The following is a 22,899-nucleotide window of genomic DNA, read 5'->3' as shown; positions in this document are numbered from 1 at the left end:
GAGAAGAAATGAAGAATAGATTATTGCAACAATTAGAGCTAAACGTGAATAGAGTTGTAATAATAATGCACGAGTTGTATTGATATTCTGTAACAATGCATGGATTAAAATTCTTCTATTTATTTTTTATTTTATGAAATGTACCCGTATCAAGAAAAAATGATCACGTCTAATAGGATCTAGAACAGTATTAAGTCAGTACTAAAAAGTCATAAATGTATTGTCTTTTTATGTATGTTTCGGGCAAAATGATTTGTTGGGATCTAATGACAATGCAAGCCGAGTCAACCAAGGCAGGCTCTCAATCCAATATTAGCACTAAGAAATGATGTATGAAAGGAAAAGAAAATGTAGAGTTGTTTTTTAATTTTAACAGCCCAATTATTTTGGGATGGGTTTAAATTTTAAAACAAAAAATAAATAGAAGAATGGGATAAATTTTATATTTATTTTGAGAAGGCAATTAGTGCTCCTCTCTTAGAGAGGTCACCAAATCCTTAGCCTTCTTTCTAAGTTGGTCATTTGTTAGAAAACACTTCTGAAAAAGGGTAAAAATCATTCTTCACTTGCTGCAAAGACAAAAATGTTTGGGGAAACAATTGTACGTACATAGAAGAGTTTTCCGGACATGTCATAATTTTCCATTAAGTATAAAACACGTTCAGACTTATTAACACTGTCGGATGTGAAGTCGTCGCTCACGCTTGCTTACTTGACTTGCTTAGCTTAAACAAATTCATAGCAATAATTGTTTATAAAAAATTGCTTTAAATTTTTTAAAATTATCTTATTTAATATTTATTAATTATTATTAAAATATTTATATAATTTTAAAAATAATAAATATATAATTATGAATGTTATTGGTATAAAATTATAAATATTATATTATATAAAATAATTTTAGATATTGTGTTTCTAGTAATTTTTTTATTGTTCACGGTAATTTTTAAAAGGCGAAATTCGAACTTTCAATACTTGTTTAAATATATGAGCGAATTAACCATTCGACCAACTCAAATTGATTTGTATCTCTAATATTACTAATTCATAGACTTGCTAATTGCGATATAATTCCCAACCCTCGGGTTTGTATAGCATCCCCAAAATTGCATGTAATTTTAATTGTGGTTAATGTCATAGTAGCGTACTAATATAGAATATTTACCGTAAATTTTGAAAGAGAAAAAAAAATTGAAAACTTTCTAATACAGAAAAAAAGAAAAGAAAACCTAAAAAAGACTTCATTCCCAAATATGAAAAATATTTACGGTGTCTAACTCATTCAAATTCAAATTGTCAATATTATTTGAATAAGTCAGCTAAAGACTTATGGTTCTTTTGCTGGCCTCTGCTTTTTGAAATTATTTGTTCCCAAGAGAACACATGCGCGCGCATATATATATATATATATATATATATATATATATATTATCTTTTAAGTTACTAATATCATTTATATTAGTAACTCCTATATATTATTACTTATGTTTTAATATGTCCAGTTTTCATAATTATCCGTTTAGAATATTTATAACTTAAATTGCTGACTCACCAAATCATTCAAAACCATCCTCATCATTATTAATCACCATCATCAGCATCTAATTTTCTTCCTTTAACGTTACAAGAAGAAAGAAAAGAGAGGGGAACGTAAATTTCATGAAACCCGAGAGCTTTTGATTTCAATTTCTTGAGATTCGTAATTCCAATAAAAAATCTAATCAGATAAAAGTGTTCGTATCTTCATCCTCTACACATTGGCATTACTTTTGTCTGGTAGAAATTGACGGTAACGTAGCTCACTTTTCCCTTGAGTTCGACCAGTTGGAGTTCTGGGAGGTATAGGTGATTTCTAACATTTTCTTTTTCGGTAGCTCGGTTAGAAAGCGTCTCCAGAGCTTTAAGTATTTTGATTTCGTACAGAGGTAGAGTTTGATAATTTCATAATCATTAAATTTTATGATTCTTTTTCATAAGACATTAGGGAAAGGCTAGGCAAGAATGTGAAGTTAAATTATGATAAAGAATTAAAAGATTAAAGAAAAAAAGAGAGAAAGAAAAAAAAGTAAGAAAATAAAAGAGAAAAATGAGAAAGAAAAAAAAAGAAAAAGAATAAAAAGAGAATGATGTATTAAGTAAAAGAATCTCCGCCACAGAAGAGCAGGGAGTAGTGACGAGAATGATGCATTAAGTAAAAGGATCTTTGTGACAGAAGAGTAGAGAGCAGTAACTAAAAAGATTTTAATAAACATCTGCCACAATAGAGCAAATAGAAAAGAAGGTATTAATTAAAGGGATCTCTACCGCAATAGAGTAGAGAGCAAAGATTGAAAAGAAATTGAGTGTTGTTTGGGCCTTAGTGCCAAGTGTCTAATGGGGACAGCGATGCGTAACGCTCACTGGAGACCGAAAGGAAGGTTCTCCCATGAGGATGGCGATGCATAACGCTCATGGAGGGGACGTTGGCTGAGATAAAGACGGCGGTACGAAACGCTTATCTCAGGACCAGTGTCGGAAATCGGGCAACAAACCGATACATGAACTCATGGCCTGTATAAGACTACACATGCATTATACTTGTTTGCGCATATTGTTTGTGATTGTGTTTTCTATGATTGTGTGTGCTTGTGATTGGATTCTATGTTCTGTAATTGCTGAGTTGAATTATACTTTGTTGACTGTTCTTATTGACTGAGAACATAATGAAACGAACTTAACTTCTGACCCCGACCCTACTAAGAACTCCCCAGTTCTTATCCTTTATTTCTACCCCTTTCAGCTACAGGTGCGAAGGTTTAGTGCGGAGTTACAGGAGCATAGAAGATTATGCTTACAAGTTGAGTTGTTAAAATTTATTTTCTGCTCGTCGTTTATTCTTTTGGTTTTTAGACGAGTAGGACTTATAATTGAGGTTCTTTGACCAAGTTTATGTATATAAAGCATTGGTGTAGGCATTGCACTAGCTGCCTCCATTCCTGTTTTCTTTAGAAGCTCAGAGGCACATTTAGTTTGAGTAATAAGAAGGTTGCCATTGGGCTTGTAGTTAGCTTCAAGACCTGAGAAATAACTAAATAGGCCTAAATCCTTGAGAGGAAAGATCTTGTTAATATCACTAATGAAATTATCTATAGCTTGTATATTGTTTCCTGTTACAATTATATCATCGACATAAATGATGAGATATATCACAGTAGAATTATTTTCCTTTACAAATAAGGATACATCAGATTTGGTATTGTTGAAACCAAATTGATGTAAAGTAGCTGCTAAGGTTTGAAACCAAGCTCTTGGAGCTTGTTTCAAGCCATAGATAGCCTTATTTAACTTACACACCAGAGAAGCATCTCCTTGAACATAACGTTGTGGTTGAGTCATGAAAACTGTCTCCTCTAATTTGCCATTGTCAAAGTCAAACTGCCTTAAAGGCCACCCCAATGACACTGCAATAGAGAATATCACACGAACTGTAGATGGTCTAACAACTGGGCTATAGATTTGTTCATAATCTATGCCTTCAACTTGGAGTAGTAGGAGATGGTAGTGATGGTGGTGTAGTGAGGGTAGTTGGGGAGGAGGGAGTAGTAATGATAGATGATGCTGTTGTATCAAGTAAATTAGTACTATTGTATAAGTGAGTGAAATTGGAATTAGATAAACCTGGAGTTAAAGTAATTTCAAATACAGTATTATCTGAAGGAGATACAGAATTACTATTGTCATGCTGTGAAGAAGAGAACATAGTGTGATAAGGAAAAATTGATTCATCAAAATTCACATGTCTAGCCATATAGACTTTTCCATTTCTTGCCATGCACCTGTATCCTTTAAAATTAGCATCATATCCAAGAAACAAACATAACTCAGATTTATATGCAAATTTAACATTATGGATAACAAGCACATCCAAAAATCTCAAGAACTTGTAATATTACGTTATAGTACATTTTAAAAGGATCTCGCTAATGTTAATAGTAAATTTTAAAATAACTTTTTATTAACAAAATACTACTTTTGAAATGGTTGATGAATAATTTGTAAATCTTTTCAAATTAAATCTAACGGAGAGAACTCAATTTCATTATATACTCTATCTTAAAAATTATACGCCATATATAAATAATTTGGAGATACTAAAATGTGAACTAAGTTTATAAAATTCCAATTTGCAAATGAACTTTCAAAAGAAAATCCTATATAATTGAAAAAATCCACTTCCGACTTAGTTGAGATTTTTCCATTGTTCGGAAGAATGGTGAGTGAAGTGAGTCTCAGAGTAATCAACTAACTCATTTTGCTATTATATTTTATTTTCTTTTTCTCTTTTTTCTTCCCTCGTCTTTCATCTACAAAAGAAATCACACACCAACACTAATTACCACAAGTCTTATATTTTTTTAAAGATATAATCTTTAAATAATTTATAAATATAAGATATTTTTTGTCTATTTAATTAACTTTTAAAATTAAGTTATATATTAATCAGCTGACATTTCTTATTACAATTATTAAATATACATAAAATATTAACACCATTGTAAGAACAGGAGTACTGTAACAAATTCCTTGAAAGAACCTGGGTTCTTGGGGATTATAGCAATTTGCAACTCTAAGAATTTGTTTAAGCTAAGCAAGTCAAGTCAACAATGGCGAGCGATGACTTCAAATCTGTTTTATACTTTTGAAAAAGTACCATATGCTCCATGGTACAAAACTGGAACGCTGATGTTTATGTAAAACAATTTTTCTAAACATTTTTGTCTTGCAGTGAGTAATTGAAGGACGAATTAAACCCATGATGAAGAAGTGTTTTGTTACAAATGACCAGCTTAAAAAGGAAGAGGGTGGCTTGTGAGTGAAACTTTTACTATATATAATTTAAGTTTATTAACAAGAAAATAAAAATATGAAAATAAAAGATATGTATTCCAGTTGTTGTTTACATGATGAAGAGTCATGTTATTTATAAGAATATTTTAAACTAATCTCATAAATATTTAGCTACCAACTACTAACTCTCAAGGACTTATTTATTACTCTAACCAACTACTTATTATTGTTCTAATATTTATTTTGACCTTGAACTTGGAATCAGATAGCTAGTTTTCTTACAGGCTCCATTACTTCCTTCTCAGTCTCTTCTTTTTGTTTCTTTTTTAAGTCTTGGAGCGGAGAAAAACTTAACCACAATTTATAGCATTCACACGTTAATATCATTAATACACTAGTATACAAAAAATTAAACTATTTGGATAGAATTTCTTTCTCCTTTGCTAATTCTAGAATTTGAATTCAGCACTATTGACTACGAGATTAAATAACTTCTCGTCTCAAATAATCTCACATTAATGACCATTCCATATTAACAATAATTTGCAATTGTAATATTATTGTTAAATTATGATACTATGGCATTGTTATCGTAGTAAAATTTGTGATTATATATCTATATCACTACAAGAAAAATACCTAGTTTGATGGCCACTAAAGTTAATCATAATAATAAATACTTGTTTTTGTTTAAATGTATTTTTCACTGTCACTTAATTGTTATAAAAAAATATTTAGTATTCTTGGTGTTAATAATTGTCACAATAACTATATATTAAAAAATTTGTTCAAGAATACGTAGATAAAATATTATTTTAATTTTCTAGTTTTTTTTTTTTAATCAAAATTATCACTACGTTACAATAAATTTTAAAACGACTTTTTTTTGTTAAAAAAAAGTTAATATGGTCAATGAACAATTGTAGAAATTTGAAAGTTGGACGGAACTGAAAGAATTCTATTTCAAAAACAATTAACACTTAACACGCTTTAGCCAGTTAGAGAAACTCATTGTCTAACACTTAACGCGCTTAGCTTTCTTGACATCTATAAGAGAATCAACTCATGAGCAATCTTTCTATTCAGAATTCACACTTGAAATTCCTAACACTTGAGTTTAATCTGTGAGAGTTGAAGCTTGATCTTGTGAGTCATACAGGATCATATTGACGTTAATATAGTTGTGGAGGGAATGGGAGTGAAGGGCATGTTGTTATTTATTATTGTGGATATGGTTACCAGTGTCAATGCAACCAAGGTTTTGAAGGAAATCCATATCTTCATGCTTGCACAGGTTATTAACTAATTCTATTAAATATTCATCTATCTTTATATAGTTTAATTTGTTATCTTTTCTTTGACAATTTCAATTTGTTTTCTCTGTTATTGCAGACACTAATGAATGTGATATGGGAAATCATACATGTCTAATGAACAATAATTGTCCTAACACAATTGGATCCTACCAGTGCTTTTGTCCCAAGGGACAATCAGAAAATGGTACCAAAACGGTTGCCACAAGAAAAATTTGCTTCCACGTATTATTATTGGTAAGAAATTTAATTACGTTTACATTTATAAATAATTAGTCAGATATTTTTATTTAAATGCGTAAAATATTTCATATTAATAAAATTGTAGATATCAGTTTGTATTTCAATAATAAATAGCTGTTATTCTATTCTAATGTATATATAGCATCAGATAAGATAAGATAATACTTGTAAGAGAAAATTAAAGAATTTTGTCCAACACATTCATCAGGTGCAAGTGCAGGATTCATGGCTATTTTGGTGGGGACTTGTTTGTTATACCTAAGGTTAAGAATCGCAGCAGAGGCAGCCGGAGCTTTATCATATCTTCACTCAGCTGCTTCCATTCCAATTGTCCACAAAAATGTTAAGAGTGCCAACATTCTCTTAGACAAAGATTACACTGCCAAAGTCTCTGAATTTGAAGCTTCAAGATTTGTTCCACGGGATCAAGTTGCATTAGCTACAATGGTGCAAGGAAAGATGGGTTACTGAGAAAAGCGACGTGTATAGCTTTGGCGTTGTGCTGGCAGAGCTTCTTACAGGAGAGAAAGCTCTTTCATTTGCGAGGTCGGAAGAGAAAGCAAATCTTGCTATCTACTTTCTATCTTGCCTGAAAGAGAATTGCTTGTTTGAAGCTCTTCAAGTTGGAATCTTGAATGAAGATAACAAGCAAGAGATTATAGAAGTTGCTAATATTACAGCAAAGTGTTTGAGTCTTAAAGGGGAAGAAAGACCATACATGAAGGAAGTGGCAGTGAAATTGGAAGGAATAAGGGAAATGTCACAGCAACAATGGGTCAATAATGCCGACAACAATTTTGAAGAGACCCAATCGCCAGAAAGACATGATAGTATTGCCAATGATGAAGAAGCCTTATTGTCTTTAGCATATGGAAGGTGATAGTATCACCGTATATAAGGCAATAAGGCTATATAAGGCAATAAGGCAATAGTATTTCACCTATCACCTTCCATATGCAAAAGACAATAAGGCTTCTTCATCATTGGCAATACTATCATGTCTTTCTGGCGATTGGGTCTCTTCAAAATTGTTGTCGGCATTATTGACCCATTGTTGCTGTGACATTTCCCTTATTCCTTCCAATTTCACTGCCACTTCCTTCATGTATGGTCTTTCTTCCCCTTTAAGACTCAAACACTTTGCTGTAATATTAGCAACTTCTATAATCTCTTGCTTGTTATCTTCATTCAAGATTCCAACTTGAAGAGCTTCAAACAAGCAATTCTCTTTCAGGCAAGATAGAAAGTAGATAGCAAGATTTTCTCTTCAAAATTGTTGTCCGCATCATTGAATATTTGAATATATTTTTTTAGAAAAAAATTCAATTAAAAAACTTAAAAGCGTTCCATGTTGTGATCCTCCAAGTTGTGTAATTGTCTTCACGAAGTTTATCTTGGATTGGGACGAAAGCATTCTTGGATGCAGGTGTTGAATTTGATAGAAGAGGTGCCATGATTATTGTTGCAAAACTTAAAACAGAAGGTTGATTTGGAGAAATAAAAACAAGAAAAATTGATCATGATCTTGATTAAGTTATGGCTCTGGATACCATATTGGAGTTTTGGAGATGAAGCAATGTGTGAGTAATCGAGAAAGAGAGAGTAGAAAGAGTGAGAATGAGAATATTAGAATTAGAATTAATTGAAAGATGTGTACATTCTGATTCTAGAGTCTAAACTTATATATAGCAAGATAATGCAACAACCTTGCTTCTCACTCTATAACAAACTGAACCAAGCCTCACTTTTCTAACTAATTTCAGTAACTAAATCATATATATCCTAACAATTATAAAAACTAGAGTGATTATATAACTTTGATAACACTTTAAAAGTATTTCATAAATTAAGGTTACTTTTTTATTTTTTATTTTATTTTTCAAATTAAAAAGTAATAGTTTCAATATATTAAAAAAAATAGTTTACATAACGCCACAATTTTTTACATGATATTTAAAACTAAACTACTACATGTTTTACCCTTTTTCTTTACTATAACTTATTTTCTTTACATCATAATTGATTAAACTTAAGATACTTGTATAAAAGAGCACTAAATAGTAATTTTGTATAATTGATAACACCAATAAAAGAAAATAATTTGGTTGTAATAATTGTCAACCCACCCACAAACTTAATCACTAAATGACAGCATGACTACTTTGACTCGAGCTTAGCAGGTAAAGAAGCACATGCTTTAGGCCTCACAAGAAAAAGTACCATTCTGAAACAACGCCTATAGGAATAAATTGCCAAGACAGTGAAATGGAATTATGTTGTACTTGTACATGGCCCAAAAAAAAAAGAGTTCAGCACAGAGTCAGAGGTAGATGCCATACGAGTCTAAGATAGAAAACAAAAATACCTTTTTACACTCAAATTAGTATCACTGCTAAAGAACATACTTAACACTAAGTCACTAATAATTTGACTTATAACCATGTATTATCTTCATCCAACAAGAGATTATGACTGCTCATAACCAATAATAAGCCCTTCCTTTGGAATTCATTGCCCCTTCCTTTGGAATCCATTGCTAGAAAGAAATGTCCACCAATAAGAAAATAGCAACAGACATACAGTTTTTAATCTAACCTTGGACATCCCAACACCAATGATATCTGCTCTTGTAGAAAGGGACTGACCAACTGCATCACCAATAAAACGAATGTAACAAGAATATTGATATCCTTATGAATGTATGACATAAATGAAGAAACCCATTTTTTTTTTATGCAATACGCACTAAAGGAATCATATAAAGCATGATAATGAAATTATGATGGAAACTTAACTAAAAAATTATAGTAGGATGCTAATCAGATCAAATTTCACAGCTTTTATAAAGGTTGGGCCGAGATTAAGCATTGTTTCCTTTAACACCAGTCCAAAATTATAATCGGAGGTTTTATCATCCAACTCCTCTTCTAAACTTAGTTGTAGAAACTTCCTAATCCCCGAAGTTTGAATATTGATCACAGCAGCGGCAACGGAGGAAAATACCTTCCATTATAAAATATAAGTCAATATGGACTCACTTCAACAAAGAGCCAAGAAACCATTGAAGGAAACAACTAATGACAAATCCACCTAATATAACATAGCGCATAGCACACCTAACCAAAGGATGTGGATTTATGTTTATTTATACAAACCGTCAATTGAACTACCTCAATGAAAAGTGAACTTAATTCCCATGATTGAGCTCATATCACTAGAAGTTCAGGTGCAGCTCAAGCTCAAAAACTAATTCAAGTTAAATTAAATCTTCTGATAATAATAACCATAATAATTAAGGAATCCAATTGAAAACAGCCAACAGTAGAGTTAACTAAGTTGCAGCTTGCCCCCTAACATTTCAAGCAATTTCAAACAATACTTAATTCATAAAGCTGAATTCCAAATCGAATTATACATATATTAGCACACCCCAAATGAAAAACAATAAAAATTTATCATGTTTGTGTACCTGGGTACCAAGGTTGAGGCCAAGAAGGAGAAGAGTAAGGAGGAGCAAGAGGATCCCCGAGGTGGCGAAGCCATACTGTTGTCGATTTTCTTGGCAACCTGAGGAATGCGGAAGGTCTCAGGCTCAAGTAAGTCCGCTATCGATCCCTCGCTTGAGGAAATCCAATAAAGGAGACACCATAAACTAACCTCATAAAGTCCAATATCTTCATCAGGAATCTATATAGCTGCAGCAGATTTGAACCACGCAAGAGTATGAGGAGATGGCGAGCAAATCTGGCATTGTCTTTGTCTAAACAAGCAGAGATAGCGCCAATGGTACCTTGGGGAAGAAGGTTTAGCAGTCCAGCCACTACAAAGATACAAAAAGAAAACATAGAGAAGTTTAAAATACACTCCTGAACCACTTCATAATGAATCCAAATTAAAGACAACTGATTCTACCCCAAGTTTATGTGCTGTACTGGGTTTCATAGTAAAGATATTTTGTTTAACAGAACACTACAAGTGATGACAGTGAAATATAGCTGTATTAATGCATTTCCACATGATTAATGCCTAAGTTTCATGAATTCAGAATGCAGTGCACTACTTAGCATAGGTTATGTAACAAAACACGTTTAGATTTTATGAATGATTCTGCTTTTTCACAAATATATACTGAGTTTTTAGGAGTTTCCATGGGTGTTGATTACAGATAATTTCCTTTCAAGATCTGGTAGAACTTTACATTTGAACATCACAGATAAATTTCAGACTTAAAAAAAAGGTACAGTGAAAGGAAAATGACATCATGTACCAGATAAGAAAGACTCAGAATGGAGGTGCAGCGCGTTGCAGCGGCAAGTCTTCACAGCGGTACAGTTAAGACTTGCTGGACTGGATTTTGCTTCACCTCTTTTGTCCTGTGTTCTTGTCAAGAACAAAATCAAAACAAAAGAGTAAATTGAAACCAAATCAAGAAGAAAAAGATTAATGTACACCAAATTGAATTCTGAAACCAAAAAGTAAACAGAACAAAATTGAAAGAGGGATTTTTTAGATTAAATGTAAAACCATATATATCTTCTGTTAGATTTTGAGCTATTGGTATTTTAATTAATTCCTTGTCAATTGAAATAAAAATAAAAAATAAAACTAAAATCAGCTTCAGAAATGCCCTTTTCTTTTCTTTCAATCCTCATGTGTCACTGATTTGGACCCAGCAGCAGTCAATAGCTTGTAACTTGCAATTTAGAGACATTCTTGATTCTTATAGACACATTTAATTTGCACACATGATCAATTTTCTTTTTTAGTGGGTCACCCCCACCCCAAAAACTAAAAGAATCTATAGTGAATATGAATGAAGAGGTAAATGGATTTCATCCATTTTTGGCTAGAAGGATTTGATTTTCAGTACAATTTCTAACTTTAATTTTGCAGTTACATACATATTTATAATATCTTCTTGAAACTTTATCAGTTAAAAATTTCTTGAAACTTCAACTAAAAACTTCACTACAAAGCACACAATAAATCAAAATAGTAAAACATTCAAATCCGTAACTGTAAACAGCCACAATTAACCTGAATTAATAGAAGATATGGACAAAATCTGAATCAAAATAACCTGAATTATTTATTGAAAAAAAAAAAAAGAAAATCCGATCACCTCATCTGCTAGCTTCATTTCAGATTCACAGAGAAGCGCAATCAACATTTGCTTGACCTGTTAGAAATAACGCAAAAGAACAATGAAGCTAGGATGACTAAAATTAATCGGACGTAAGCGGAGGCGTAGATGAACACTACAACAAATCATATTTTAGTGGCGAATATCACTTATTAAGTGTTCGTAGAGCACACTTCTGTAGGGCTAGTTGTTTTTTTATATCATGAAAAAAAGAGTGAAAATCTAATATCATGAAAAACAGAGTGAAAATCTAAGTAAATTGACACATAATAGGATTGCGTTATATGCTACCTTTTGGCATTCTACAATGCCTGTGCTGTCCAAATCATAGAGCCTAAATGAAACTGCAAGATAATTGCAAAACCTAAATATGAGTTTCACAATCGAAATCCACTTTAACCAGAAAAGGGGTTAGGATTCAATCTTCTACTTACAATCAATCTTGTCTTCCAGTGGTGCATTTGGGTGGAAGACATTGATAGATCGAACAAAGTCATCAAAGTCAATTACTCCCTTCCTCTTAACATCAAATAGATAAAAAATCTGCATGCAGTAAAATTCTAATGTCAAAAGGACATTCAGATAACTGAAATGACTAATGCTTGGAGATACCATGAAAAACAATGAAATTTATTACTAAGTAGCAACTAGCGAAGACTCAAAAAACACTTATTTCTATATGGAAATTTAAATATGGAGATGCATGTGCCTTTATATCTAAAAGAATACTGACCTCTAGCTAAATGTGTCATCATGAGCATTTATGCTTCAGGTTATTAAAGGGATTAAGAAATTGAGTTTCTTCCGAAAGTATATGGCGATAGAACAATGTCTTCATTAACCTATTTGCATTGCAAATTATCGATTTAACAAAGTAAATTTGTGATGCTAGATAGGCATTCACTCATGCATGCAAGAAACCTTAAAAATGAAGGCCTTATTCATAAACCAGACCCATGTTGTGTATGTATAGTATCCGATTGACAAAGATATTCTCCTTTTTCCTATTCTTGAAGCTTGCCAATTGAAATTCTTCCTGCAAAAAAAGAACACTGTAATCAAAGAACAGACTATGAAATGAATGTGAAGAACAAATAGAAATAAAAAATATTGGTAATTGTATAAGCAATTCATCATGATATTGTGTGACTCTGACAGATTCTATTTAAGAAAATGAAAAGCACAAAAAACAATATAGTATATTGTTGATCATTCATATCAAGAAATAAAAAAGACACACCAAATATCTCATAATAAAATGAACATCACAAAATAGATGTCATAAATACAACTATGTTTGAAATTAGGAGGAAAACGCATTTGCTATATGGTACCTTGCTTATTAGATCATCATCAACAACCGAACCGAACTGCTTATGCTCTTAAATAGCTCAAAAAGTGCTTCAACTTCACTGACAGTGACTGTGAAACCAAAATTTGTTGTAAGTTTAAACTACTAAAGTGGCATGAAGGCTTGAGAAATAGAGATAGAGCCAATTCAATAATAAATATAAAACAAGACGATTCTGTTTTTCAATAATTAATAGACCAGAAGACCGGTAAAGCATATGAACCAACCAATTAGAATTGAAATTTGGAGAGGGAAAACTAACACTTTTCCTACTAAAGTGGTGACAAGATGGATTGTAAATAACTTGATGCCATAGAAAACACATGCAGCTATTCTTAATCTTTTCAACCTAGCAAGTAGAAGAGGCTAAAAATATTTTATCTGTGATTTGGTTTATATGAAAAATTTCAGAAGGAGAAGAGAAAAGGAAAAGGGAATTGGGGATGTGTTGGAGAAGAGGAAGGAGGAGGGGAAGGGAAAGCCTCAGATTGTGAAGGAGAAGGGGAAAGGAAAGGGAATGGAGAAGGAGAGTTTTTTTTTTTTTAGTAACTGTAAAATGATATCTTTAATGGTAAGCCTAAACAGAAATTAATTTAAGGACTATTACGAGTCTCGAAGGATAATTTTAAAAACGAATTTAAGTAATTATTAAATTTAAAGATATTTTCAATTTGCAAATGAACTTTTAAAAGAAAATCTTATATAATTGAAAAAATCCACTTTGGACTTAGTCGAGATTTTTCCATTGTTATGAAAGAATAGTGAGTGAAGTGAGTCTTAGAGTAATCAACTAACTCATTTTGCTACTATATTTTATTTTCTTTTTCTCTTTTTCTTTCCTCCTCTTTCATCTACAAACCAAATCACACACCAACAATAATTACCACAAGTTTTACATTTTTTTAAAAATATAATCTTTAAATAATTTATAAATATAAGATATTTTTTATTTCTTAAATTAATTTTTGAAATTAAGTTATATATTTAATTTTATTTTTAAAATAATATCAAAATTTATCTAATAATCAGGATTATCCATCTCAAAAATATATCTTTTAAATAATTTAAAAATATAAGATATTATTCATTTCTTAAATTAGCTTTTGAAAGTTGAATAATTAAACCTATTTAACTTTAATGCTAATACTAATTATTAGCTCTAAGAAATTAAAACTAAATTAAAACATAGTACTTCAACTGAAAGCAACAATAATGATCAATAATCTATGTTTCACTATTTATTTTGGAAAATTGAATTACATAGAAGATTTTATAGGAATAATACTCAACTATGTGGTATATAGCCTTTAATATATACCTAACATACACACTTTGATATACACACTCATCTCATATAAAATTGCAAAACAAACTTAAAAACTCTTGCATCTCTTATATTCTTCTTTGAAAAAAAAAACAAACACTTTTATATAATAATATATTCTCCTAACAATATATAAATATAAATATCCAAGACTCAAGAAAACCATATATGATATTTTGATTCATTAATTGACCTCACAACTTAATGGACCAAACCCATCACACACTATAATTTTTTATGGCCTACGAAGACTAAGCAACTTAACATTATCAACAACAGGCCTACAAAGAGAAGAGAAATCATCACTCCTCATAGTGTAGAAAGTGCTAAGGAACATGACCCTCGTTCTTGGGCTAACAGAAACAAATTTTAGGGCTGCCCTTTTAAACCCACCTTTTCCTTTGGACTCATAAGGCACTTTTAGGGTGTCTTTCCCAGCATATGCTTCAACAATCATAGACCCTTCACATGAATTGCTTGCATCTCCAACTGCAAATGAGAGCCATGACCAAAAAAAAAAAAACTGCAAATGAGAGCACATATGTTTTGCCCGGGACGGTTCGCGCCACTTGCGCGATCGCGCTCTCTTTACCGGCTACTAGCTCCACGGCTCTTGTCCCTTGGGGGACGGAGAAGTGGGCCGAGTCGATGTACCTCACAGCCTTGAGGAACTCGACCATCCAAACCGGTAAAGGCGAGTGGCTATCTTCAATGTTGGGTGGGATTAGCACTCCCCATGATGTGTTTGGGAATACATATGGTCCTTCTTCAAATTCACCATTCTTCAATATATTCTCTGCGACATTTTAAATAGGTTAAAAAGTTAGAACAAAATACTACTTTTGAAATGGTTGATGAATAATTTGTAAATCTTTTAAAATTAAATCTAACGGACAGAACTCAATTTCATCATATATTCTATCTTAAAAATTATACGCCATATATAAATAATTTGGAGATACTAAAATGTGAACTAAGCTTATAAAATTCCAATTTGCAAATGAACTTTCAAAAGAAAATCCTGTATAATTGAAAAGAGAAGTGCTAAGAAAACAATGAAAATTTTGAACAACATAAACAACCACCAATCAAATGAAAATATACTACACTCTAATTTAATACTACTAATTAAATTTACTCTTTTAACCTTATTAATTCACATTGTTTACACATTGTTCAAAAATCTTGTTAGTTACTTATACTTTTCCAATTAAAAAAATCCACTTCCGACTTAGTTGAGATTTTTCCATTGTTCTGGAAGAATGTTCTGGAAGAATGTTCTGGAAGAATGGTGAGTGAAGTGGGTCTCGGATTAATCAACTAACTCATTCTGCTACTATGTTTTGCTTTCCTTTTCTCTTTTTTCTTCCTTCGTCTTTCACTTAAAAAAAATCACACTCCAATACTAATTACCACAAGTCTTACATTTCTTTAAAGATATAATCTTTAAATAATTTATAAATATAAGACATTTTTTGTCTCTTTAAATAACCAAGCTGTGCAAAATTCCTAGGAATCATAATCGAAAATTGGACCTACTCTTAATAAAGGTTTACCTGTCATTATAGGAGAGAGATCATTAATTGTTTTAGAGCAAGAAAGATGTTCCAGAAAATATTAATTTAACCAGTCATTATTATTGTTCCCATAATTATCCTCAATATAAATTACTAAATTAATGTGCAAGCCATGATTTCAAACTCTGCAATCAAGATTACGGCATTGATGTTACAATTTTGTAACCCTTTACAACAATTACAGCAACATCAACTGCAAATTTTACTGCAGCTAGAATTACAACCACATATCCAAATCATGATGGGACCAATAAACTTTTTCTCCAACAAATCATTTAATTTTGTAACAAATTAATTAAATTCATAAATTTAGAAGCAATCCTCCAGCACCTTTGATTACCCTAAACACAGGATTCTAAAATCCATCATCTATCACATTAATTACCCTAAACTCTAATTTGAGCTCTAGCATTTCATTATGGGAAGAATTTTGACAGAATTTTTTTTGTTCAAATTGCTTGTGAAAAATCAAATTCTCCAACAATTTAACTGAACAAAAAGAACAAAATGATGCTGTAAATGCAAATTACAGTATTTTGGGGCTGACCTGGTCTTTGACGGCACTGAGTCCAAAATCGGACACCTTGAGATTCCCATTCTCATCAAGCAAGAGATTTTCCGGCTTCAAATCACGGTGAAAAACGCCGCGCGAGGGCAGTACCCTACGGCGGAGATAAGCTGCTGGAAATACTTGCGAGCGAGATCCTCGCTGAACCTCCCTTTCGAAACCTTAGCAAATAACTCACCGCCTTTAACGAACTCCAACACGAAATAGATCTTGGTCTTTGTCGCCAGCACCTCGTGCAGCTTCACGATGTTTGGGTGGTTGAGCTTGCTCATGATCGAAACCTCGCGCTTTACGTTCGAAACCAGCGACGTTCCCATTATCTTTTTCTTGCTTATCACCTAGCATTCCACAAATTCAAAAATGTATTTTAACGAATTCGATCACATTGAAGAATTCGATTCAAAATTCAGAAGTTTCTGCAAATCATTCCTTATAAAGAGAAAATTTAACACAATCAATACATCAATTTCAACCCCAACCAATCACAGAACTTTTCAGGTTTCTTCAATAAAGAGAAAATTATTTGATCTTGTCAATTGAAACTCCAAATGATTTACCTCTTACGGCAGCGCGAGGAAGAGGAGCGACGGTGGCGTGAATGTGAGGAGCGATAGTGACACGGCAGCAACAGAATGCGACGGCGGCACAACCATGACGGAGCGACCACAGCAGCGAAGAATGGTGTGAATTTGGGGTTGAACGAGAGAATTTGGGAGAATTGCGTTTCTGCACTTTGGAAGCGGGAGGGGGGCGCGGGTATATGTGTTTGTGGTTATAAAAATCGACGGCATATGGGTCGATTTTTATTTAAAAAAAAAATAACACTCCTAGCATCTATTTTATATATTAAATTTATACTGTTAATTTTAGTTTGGAAAGCAATTTAGACCATTTAAATTTATCGACGATATCTTTTACGATATTTTAAATAACAGAATAGATATTATGTGCATCGATTTTAAATTAAAGTATTTTTGACCTCAAGTGCATCGATAATGTGACTATAATAGAAAAAAAATTAATGCTTTATAAAAATATCGACGACCTGATTGTCGGTTTTAATATTCCATTTTCAATTAAATTTTTATTAATATCGACAGCAAGCCGTCGAAAATTATCAACGGCAGAAATAAACGTCGATTTTTGGCGTAAAAAAAAATACTTTTTCTTATAGTATCAATTCATTTATTTTAGTCAAATCAAATTATTAATGTAATTGATTAGTTCTAATTATTATGGTCAAATAAAATATTAAATAATTTGATATTTATTGTAATAAAATAAATAAATAAATAAATAATATATTTAAATAAATCAAATAAAATAAATAAAAAATACCTTCAAAAACATATCATGTCAACTATGCTATTAACTACAAAAATCTAATTTTAATAATATATAATTGATTACGTTTTTTTAATTGCATAACCATATGTTATATTTTTTAATTAATATATATAATCTAAAATATTTAATTATATATTATATTTATATTTATTTATTTTGTAATTAAATTATTGCATTATTAATTAAAAATTATTTTCTAATTTTAAATTTAGTTAATCTTAGTCTATATGTCTCCTACTATATTGACAGGTTATGACCTTTAAAATTACATTATTTTTAAATTAAATTTTTATGTTTTTACTTAACCATTGTCATGGTTATTAATTAGGTTATTGTATAACCTTGAATTTAATATATGCATTAAATGGAATATTATTTGAACTTTTTATTTACAATATATTTTTTAATTTTTTATAAGACAATTTCTTATAAATTGAAGTATTAGTTTTTCCAAAAAGTTGTGTATGTACGTATATTTTTTTATATATATATTGAGATATTTATTTATTGTATTATACCTTTCTCTTTATTAAATTCAAATATTTTTTGAGTTCTTTTTATATCATTATTCAGTATTCATATAAATGACAAAAAAAAAATATACGAGCTTATTCTATATAAGTTAAATATGTTCATACAAAAATTATTTTACATATTTTATACATAAATATAAAAAAATAAATATTTATTTGTATATTATACAAATACATATACTAAGTTTTTACAATTTTAATTATTATTAAAATATTATGTATAAATAAATTTTACATGTATATATAATTATATATCATTATGTTAATAAAAATAACTACTTTTAAAAATCAATGACTCAATATGTTTTTGGTCATTTAAAAAAACAAACATAATTAAATAAATATATAAAATAGTTTATATTATCAGTGTATTAAAATTAAAACTCAAAAAATAAATGATAATATAAAAATTTATTAGAAAAACATAATTTAAATTTAAATATCAAACCTCTAATTTTAGAGAATTTGAAAATATGAAGAGTTTGACGGGTTTTGGAAGGTTAATAAAAACCTAAAAAATCCTTATCCTCTCAAAAAATAAAACTAATTAAAACCTTTCTTTTTTTTCTTCAAAATCATCCGAAAACCAAACTTGTAAACATATATACTCTAACACTATATTTGGATAAATGGAAATTAGAAGGAAAGAAAACTGAAGGAAGGAAAATTAAAGGAAAATGAAATTTTCTCTTAATTGGATCAGCACAGAAATTAGATGGAAAAGAAAAATAATGACGTAGGGCCACATCCAAGTTTTCTTTCCCAACTTGCTAAGAAAACTGCTGAAAGTTTCAAAGTAAAAGTAAAATTACTAACATATCCATTATTAAAATTAAAAACAAAATTTATAATATTTAATAGAAAATAAAAAAAATAAATTTAACAAATATTATTATTTATAATAATAATACATTAAAATTCTAAAATATAATTAGAAACACTTTTTTTATTTAAAAAATAATTTAAATATATTAGTATATTATAATTTATATATAATATATATAAGAGTATTAATGTAATCTTATACTATTATGATTTTCTTTCTTCTCACTTTTCTTTCCATCCAAACAAAAGAAAATTTTCTCTCTATTTTCTTTCCATCTATTTTCTTTTAATCCAAACAATATACAAATAACTCTACTTTTCTTTCTATTTTCTTTCCACTCATTTTCTTTTCTCCCATTTTCTTTCCTTCCACTTTCTTTTCTATATCCAAACAAAGCCTAAAGGATAATTTTTAGCCCCACTTTATTGCTTTAATTTTTTGGTTTAATTAATTTATTAATTCTATAATTTCACCAAATTTTTAATTTAATTAATCTTTACGGTTTAAAAATGTGTAATTTGTTTTTATAATAGCTAGATAAAATGTCTAGATTTGTTGTCCTCCTAATATATATTTTTCTTGATTTAATTTGTATTAAAAATGATGGTTAACTTTTAAAATGAAAGATAAAATTAAATAAATAATAAATAAACTTATCATTCATTTATTTTAACATTCATACTCAAGCACAAATATATATTTCGTACCAGTTATGCTACACATACAAGTTTTTTTGCATTACAAGTCTTACAAGTTGGACCAAACCTAACAGAAGCTACACTCACCCACAAAAGCGTGTTAACATGCGCATCACGTTTTCAAAGCGCTCTTTTACTATTATAAACGACTCTTCTTCTTCTTCCTCGATAAAAATCACAACTATCAGTTTTTCTTCGTGTTTCTCCTCCTCCTCCTCCTCCTCTTCTTCCTTCTTCTTCTCCTTCTTCTTTGTGTTTCTCCTCCTATTTTTTCGTGTGTTTCATCTTCATCGTCGTGTTTCTCCTCCTTCTTCTTTTGATTTTGTAACATTATGTATTTTTTTCTTTGTTTGATTTTTTCTCCTAAAAAGAATTATAAAAATATGAAATAAGAAGATGAAGATGAAGAAGCAGCAGCAGAAGTTGAGGAGGAGGAAGAGGAAGAGTTCTGAATTATGCAGAACTTATCAGAATAAAAATATACCCAAATATCTTCGTTTTACACCCAAATTTGCTGCAAATACAGAAATGAGTTATGCTACGTGTACACTAAAATCAACCACCAAAGTCAGCCACCAGTATAAAATACATACTGTAATACAAATATACAATGAAAATAAATTAAAGCACACATGTATTAATACACAAATACATTGGTGGTTGATTTTAGTGGCTGATTTTAGTGTACAAATAACATTTTGTACAGAAAAATATTTCCTCTAATGCTGCATTTTTTTCTTTTTCTTCTTTTCCTTATTTCTTTCTTTTTTTTAGTTAAATGAATATAAGTTCATCCTCTTTCAAGTAAGTTTGCAGCATTATGTATTTTCTTCTTCTTCTTTGTTTGATTTTTTTGTTTTTATTCTTGTTAAAAGAGTAAAACAAGAAGAAACTTAAGAAGGTAAAACAAAAAAGAAAAGATGAATAAGAAAAAAAGAAGAAGATGGTGATGATGATGGAAAAAAAAGAAGCAGCAGAAGATGAGGAGGAGGAAGAGGAATAGTTCTGAATTATGCAGAACTTATCAGAATAAAAATACACTCAAATTTGCTGCAAATATAGAAATGAGTTATGCTACGTGTACACTAAAATCAGGCACCAAAGTCAGCCACCAGTATAAAATACATACCGGAATACAAATATACATTGAAAATAAATTAAAGCACGCATGTATTTATACACAAATATATTGGTAGCTGATTTTAACGTACAAATAACATTTTTGTACAGAAAAATATTTCCTCTAATGCTGCATTTCTTCTTCTTCTTCTTCTTTTCCTTATTTCTTTCTTTCTTTTAGTTAAATAAATGTTAGTTCATCTTCTTTCAAGTAATTTTGCAGCATTATGTGTTTCTTCTTCTTCTTTGTTTGATTTTTTTTATTTTTATTCTTGTTAACAGAGTAAAACAAGAAGAAACTTGAGAAGGTAAAACAAAAAGGAAAGATGAATAAGAAAAAAAGAAAAAGAAGATGGTAATGATGATGAAAAAAAAAGCAGCACCAGAAGATGAGGAGGAGAAAAAAAAAGAGTTTTGAATTATGCAGAACTTATTAGAATAAAAATACACTCAAATATATTCATTTTACACCCAAATATCTTCGTGTTATACCCAAATTTGCTGCAAATACAGAAAAATATTTCCTCTAATGTATTTTTTTCTTCTGAATTGAACCACACCTCAGTCACTTGATTGGATTAAAAAATAATAATCAATTTTGTTCTGATTCAATTGACAATCTGAACTTGAATTATTCATTATATTTAACAACGAGATAATTGATGATGGGGGAGAAAGAGAAAAAGAAAGGAAGAGAAGAAAATCCAATGAAAAAAGGAGGAGGAATAAGAAGAGATGGTGTTGATGACAACGATAACGAAAAGGAAGAAGAACGTGCGCGCGTTGATCGAAAAATCTGTTAAGAAAGAGCGTGTGTTATAAGAGGCGCGTTTTAAAAGTAAGTGAATTTCAGAACTTGTAAGACTTGTATAGCAAAAAGACTTGTGTGTGGAGATTAATTCATTTCGTATTATTTATATTGTTGGCCTTTATTTATATATCATAAAAACCCTGAACAATGAACACCAACTTTTAAGCTTCAAGTACAAATTAAAGCACTAGCTAAACTAATTAATTATTAACCTGTGTATAGTAACTTTGCAATAGCCATAATTATGTCAACAAGTTTCTCAACGTTAGAAGCATGTTGAGGGAGCCTAGATGGATCAGGTAAAGGATGATCAGATGGTGATTCTCCATAAACACAATCATCAATAAAGGTATTGACAGCACTAGCAGCCACATTCACGCCCAGGTAATCTCCTTTCTCCAACAATTCTCCGCTGTAATCAATGCTGCCGAGCGCGCCTTCTTCGCCGAAGTGGTCCAAACACGTCTCGTAGTGATCCTTTAAACTAGAATTACGCGAATTCACAATCAAAGAGTCGATGAAATGGATTGTGTTCGTAATTTTGGCACGTACCACGCCAATTGTGTACCGTACTAGGGTAACGAGATCTTTACCCTTTGCACCACCAGGAATTGAGTTTAGAAGGTTGTAACACACACGGAAGGGTACGTCGTCTTCCATCAGGTCTTTGTTCTTGCATATTACGTTTATTTCCACAACTCTGTTTGCTGCATAGGATAATGAGGATGCATCAAGTAAAAGGAAAATCAGCACAATGGAAGAGATCAAGGAAGGTCTACGATTAACATAGAAATTAACCATTGTTATTGGCTTCTTCAAATTCAATTATATTTCTTCTTCCGATTGCCTTAACTAGCTAGCCCTTTGCTGGTTATATAATGAGCTGATAACGATCGAGTAGTAAAAGAAAAAGAGGAATGATATAGGAGTAGATTTTATGATTTGTAGTCATCAATTAGTCATTATTTATATTTTTAATGGTGTGAGATTACATCTAATGATGTAAGATTACTCAATTTTTTTTGCTAATTAGATGCTGGTCAAATTTTAATAAAAGTATTGATTCTTTAGACTTTTTCAAAGAAAAATTATTAAAGGAAAATTTGTTTACTCATATTAATCAATATTTTAGATTAATACTTTATTTTTATATTATCAAAATTTATTATTTAAAATTTAATTTAATTATATAATAATTAATGAGCTGTATGATATA

General features: G+C 30.5%; 3 protein-coding genes and 1 long non-coding RNA gene across 8 annotated transcripts; 1 reads left to right on the top strand and 3 right to left on the bottom strand.

The window, feature by feature from the left end:
- The first annotated feature begins 5,908 nt into the window (after positions 1-5,908).
- LOC112755680 (uncharacterized) lies at positions 5,909-8,091 on the top strand. 2 transcript variants are annotated; one of them, XR_011862676.1, is made up of 4 exons: positions 5,909-6,124; positions 6,223-6,380; positions 6,595-6,932; positions 7,637-8,091. It is a non-coding gene; the product is annotated as an uncharacterized lncRNA (long non-coding RNA). The 2 variants fall into 2 exon arrangements; XR_011862675.1 differs by having other exon boundaries at positions 7,626-8,091.
- Positions 8,092-8,608: 517 nt separating this feature from the next.
- LOC112755679 (uncharacterized) lies at positions 8,609-13,494 on the bottom strand. Of its 4 annotated transcripts, XR_011862674.1 has the most exons (11): positions 13,143-13,494; positions 12,864-12,951; positions 12,451-12,565; positions 11,964-12,072; positions 11,821-11,873; positions 11,509-11,565; positions 10,654-10,759; positions 10,044-10,206; positions 9,856-9,953; positions 9,182-9,389; positions 8,609-9,034 (listed from the first exon to the last, which is right to left on the bottom strand). XR_011862674.1 is itself a non-coding variant. In XM_025803927.3 (10 exons), exons 3-10 carry the CDS (start codon positions 12,472-12,474, stop codon positions 9,337-9,339), a joined length of 663 nt encoding a protein of 220 aa, XP_025659712.1. In that variant the 5' UTR covers positions 12,475-12,565; positions 12,864-12,951; positions 13,143-13,494; the 3' UTR covers positions 8,609-9,336. The 4 variants fall into 4 exon arrangements, 3 of the variants coding, with proteins under 3 accessions (XP_025659712.1, XP_025659710.1, XP_025659711.1); XM_025803927.3 differs by having other exon boundaries at positions 8,609-9,389; XM_025803925.3 differs by lacking the exon at positions 9,182-9,389.
- A 796-nt stretch (positions 13,495-14,290) lies between these two features.
- LOC140173766 (BIIDXI-like protein At5g11420) lies at positions 14,291-15,767 on the bottom strand. Its single transcript, XM_072198342.1, has 3 exons — positions 15,761-15,767; positions 14,742-15,000; positions 14,291-14,707 (listed from the first exon to the last, which is right to left on the bottom strand). Exons 1-3 carry the CDS (start codon positions 15,765-15,767, stop codon positions 14,440-14,442), a joined length of 534 nt encoding a protein of 177 aa, XP_072054443.1. The 3' UTR covers positions 14,291-14,439.
- Positions 15,768-21,890: 6,123 nt separating this feature from the next.
- Positions 21,891-22,484, bottom strand: LOC140173765 (pectinesterase inhibitor 2-like). The gene has a single exon (XM_072198341.1). It carries the CDS (start codon positions 22,482-22,484, stop codon positions 21,891-21,893), a length of 594 nt encoding a protein of 197 aa, XP_072054442.1.
- Between the last annotated feature and the right edge of the window lie 415 nt (positions 22,485-22,899).

Source organism: Arachis hypogaea, chromosome 6, assembly GCF_003086295.3.
Source record: "Arachis hypogaea cultivar Tifrunner chromosome 6, arahy.Tifrunner.gnm2.J5K5, whole genome shotgun sequence".
NCBI classification, from domain to species: domain Eukaryota; kingdom Viridiplantae; phylum Streptophyta; class Magnoliopsida; order Fabales; family Fabaceae; genus Arachis; species Arachis hypogaea.
The sequence above is the reverse complement of the archived record's forward strand: the minus strand, read 5'-3'. Positions and strand labels throughout refer to the sequence as shown.

What these genes read in the sequence shown, in the direction of transcription:
- LOC140173765 (XM_072198341.1), bottom strand. Translation starts at nt 22,484, where the DNA reads ATGGTTAATTTCTATGTTAATCGTAGACCTTCCTTGATCTCTTCCATT.
- LOC112755679 (XM_025803925.3), bottom strand. Translation starts at nt 12,474, where the DNA reads ATGAATAAGGCCTTCATTTTTAAG. An exon ending in AAATGAAGCTAGCAGATGAG is followed by an intron (nt 10,760 to 11,508) that starts GTGATCGGATTT and finishes ACAAGAACACAG; the next exon opens with GACAAAAGAGGTGAAGCAAA. An exon ending in AAGATATTGGACTTTATGAG is followed by an intron (nt 9,954 to 10,043) that starts GTTAGTTTATGG and finishes CGCATTCCTCAG; the next exon opens with GTTGCCAAGAAAATCGACAA.
- LOC140173766 (XM_072198342.1), bottom strand. An exon ending in GTCCCGGGCAAAACATATGT is followed by an intron (nt 14,708 to 14,741) that starts GCTCTCATTTGC and finishes TTTTTGGTCATG; the next exon opens with GCTCTCATTTGCAGTTGGAG.